This window comes from Amborella trichopoda, chromosome 10 (assembly GCF_054954075.1).
Source record: "Amborella trichopoda isolate Santa Cruz 75 chromosome 10, AtrichopodaSantaCruz75HAP2 v2.0, whole genome shotgun sequence".
Classification (NCBI taxonomy): Eukaryota; Viridiplantae; Streptophyta; class Magnoliopsida; order Amborellales; family Amborellaceae; genus Amborella; species Amborella trichopoda.
The window spans coordinates 25,535,430-25,538,383 of record NC_142345.1 but is presented as its reverse complement, the minus strand read 5'-3'; the positions used below and the strand labels follow the sequence as shown (position 1 = coordinate 25,538,383).

General features: G+C 39.0%; 1 protein-coding gene across 1 annotated transcript; it reads left to right on the top strand.

The window, feature by feature from the left end:
* Window positions 1-1,839: 1,839 nt before the first annotated feature.
* Window positions 1,840-2,726, top strand: GLP7 (germin-like protein 7). Its single transcript, XM_006829415.4, has one exon. The coding sequence runs from the start codon at window positions 1,901-1,903 to the stop codon at window positions 2,555-2,557; it is 657 nt and encodes a 218-aa protein (XP_006829478.3). The 5' UTR covers window positions 1,840-1,900; the 3' UTR covers window positions 2,558-2,726.
* Window positions 2,727-2,954: the final 228 nt, after the last annotated feature.

Sequence of the window (2,954 nt, the reverse complement as noted above, 5' to 3'; positions counted from 1 at the left end):
AATTTTAAATATGCAATCTTGCGGATCAGTCGAGCGATCTGATGAGAAAGACCAGCACATATCTACCCTTTTTATTACTCGTTGGTTTGCCTTTTTGTTCATCTCATTGAATATATTTTCTTCTTCTTGTATGGAACTTTCCCAAACCTTTTAAAGGTGATCGGATCAAGGATCCAACAGTCTAACTTTTTTGGGAAATTCCTCACATTAAAGTAGAAATTACAATATCAATAGTCGAAAGTTATTATGATTGGAACGCACGAGATATGGGGTATTAAAGCTCCAAATGTCGAGCTGTTCGACCTCCGACTAATAGGAAACTTCAAGAAAAAGCACTCCGACATGGTTTCTGGACAGTCTCAATTTGGTCCCAAAGACATCAAGCTTCGGGGTGTCGATTAGGGCATATCCGAACCGATGGTGGATATGAATATGAGTTAAGCCCGGTCCAAATGTCACCTAAGTCATATCACTCTTGGACCTTAAGGCACATGAGGCCTTAATATATTTAGGAATTCACCTTAATATATCATGACGAGATTTTCTTTAAGCTCCATCAGTCAAAACCCCATTATTTCAATATACGATGGACCTTTTTTAAAGATTCACATCACATCTCATTTAGAACTCCTCCAGTATCCAGTGGAGAGGTATTTATGTGCTAGGGAATATATGCATTTCGAAGCTTCGTCATAAATTATAGCATATGTGCATAACCTACGATTGATGTCCATGTTAAGCCGTATTTGTTCTTCTACATATCACATAGATAGGTATACATAGAACCTTAGAAGTATATGTATCGTAGAATCTGTCTCAAAAGATATGGCTTCACCATTTATGTCAACCTTGAATATGTTTAGTTGACAGGCTTTTGGCATTATCAGTTGTGGGTTAGGATTTTTAAGGACTAATCGACGAGTCAAGATTCCTTTAGGCATATCAAGTCTTTCATATGATGGATTTTGATCATGTTATATATTTACATCACATGGGGTACTTCTTGAAGCCTTGTATGAAACTTAGCTATCATATCAGTATCAAATACATCTGGTCCTCGTATGTGACTGAAAATACACCTAACACTGCTACGACAAGAGTAGTTCATGCAATTATTCCTTTAAAGCAAACTTACAAAGTTGTAATGTGTATATATTGAATATTTCATATGTTTACTCTCGGATGCGGCTGGCACATTGGTGAACCATACACACTTAGCATGAGGCATTTTGGATTTAAATCCCACCTCCTTATATTTTACATGTATATTTATAAAAGGGAATGATTTCATGCAACAATTGTATAATAATATAATGCAACCACACTTCTAGAAAGCCATCTTTGTAGCATTTGTATCACCCAAAAAATTGTATATACCCTCTCTTTATACCAATAGTAAATTTTTTTAAAAAATAAAATTCAATTTACATCATAAATATGGTTAAAATGAGTCCCCTTTAACATTAAATCTCGACAGATTTCAAGATCCAAGCCTTTACAAACTCAAAACCATTTTTTTTATATTTTTTAATATTGTTCATCTATTGATAATAAAGCTATCCAAAAATATTGAAAGAGAAAAACCTTTATGCACACGTGAAGACAAAAAGAAAAAAACATAAAATAAATAAAATTAATTAAAAAGACATCCCCTGTGAATAAAAATTATGTCAACATCAAGGAAAAACCATCGCGCAATGGCTACCTTTTCACGCACGCTCTCCACCTTTAAGAGCACTCTTTCTCCCTCCACTCTCCTACGCTACTCCTCCCTCAAACAACCGTAGGGATTACCTACCAATTCACATGAGGAAAATCGAGGTTCCAGACTCTTCATATACTTCAACAAAACAACCACGTCTCACATTGCTGAGTTTCAACAAAGCTAACCAACCAAGGCATGGGTTGTAGACTCTTGTTGCTCATCTTTTTGGCAATGGCCACAAGGAGAGCCAAGTGTAGCGACCCAGATCCTCTCCAGGACTTCTGCATTGCGGACACTGCGAATCCTTATGGCCTCTTCCTCAACGGACAGCCCTGTATCAACCCAGCACGTGCAGAGCCTTCCCATTTCAAGACATCGGCACTAGCATCACCTGGCAACACTCGAGCCAATCCGTTTGGCTTCAATGTTACGCTAACGAGCACAAAGAACCTTCCAGGATGTCATACACAGAGCCTAGCACTAGCCCGCATCGACATAGATGTAGGGGGGACGGTCCCTCCTCATGCACATCCTCGTGCCTCAGAGGTCACATTCATTGTGCGTGGGGTGTTGCTCGTTGGGTTTGTGGACACGTCCAACCGCCTGTACACACAGCAGCTGTTGCCTGGAGATACATTTATGTTCCCTAGGGCCTTGGTCCATTTCCTCTATAACATTGGCTCGACGCCAGCCCTGGCGATCTCAGGACTCAGTAGTCAGAATCCGGGGGCACAGCTATCTTCTCTGGCTACATTCACAACGAAGCCAGCGATGCCGGATGAGGTGCTAAAGAAAGCGTTTCAGATCACTGGACAGGATGTCCAGAGGATGAGGAAGAACCTAGGTGGATAACGATCATGGCATAAGCTACTGCCGATATTCATAGAAGTTAGGTATTGAGATCAACAAATAATTTACTCTCTCTTAAGAGATAAAATTAGAGGGACCTATGGATTTACTACTTTTGTGGAAACTGTTGTTACGTTTGAAATTCAATTAAATTGAAGTGATGTTTATAATATTTCCCTTGTCGTTCCTTAGAAAAAGAAAATCACTATCCCTTGAACTTTATTGATATGATTTACAAATATTTCTGGTAATTACCAAAGCTGTGATTTAGTGTCCCAAGAACGAGAATAAGGAAATCAATTGCCGAAAGTGCATCAATATTTATTAAGAACAATCAAAGTGTCAAGCACATGAATGAAGGTCCAGGCCAAACCCATCAAAGTCAACCTAAGCCCTGTGC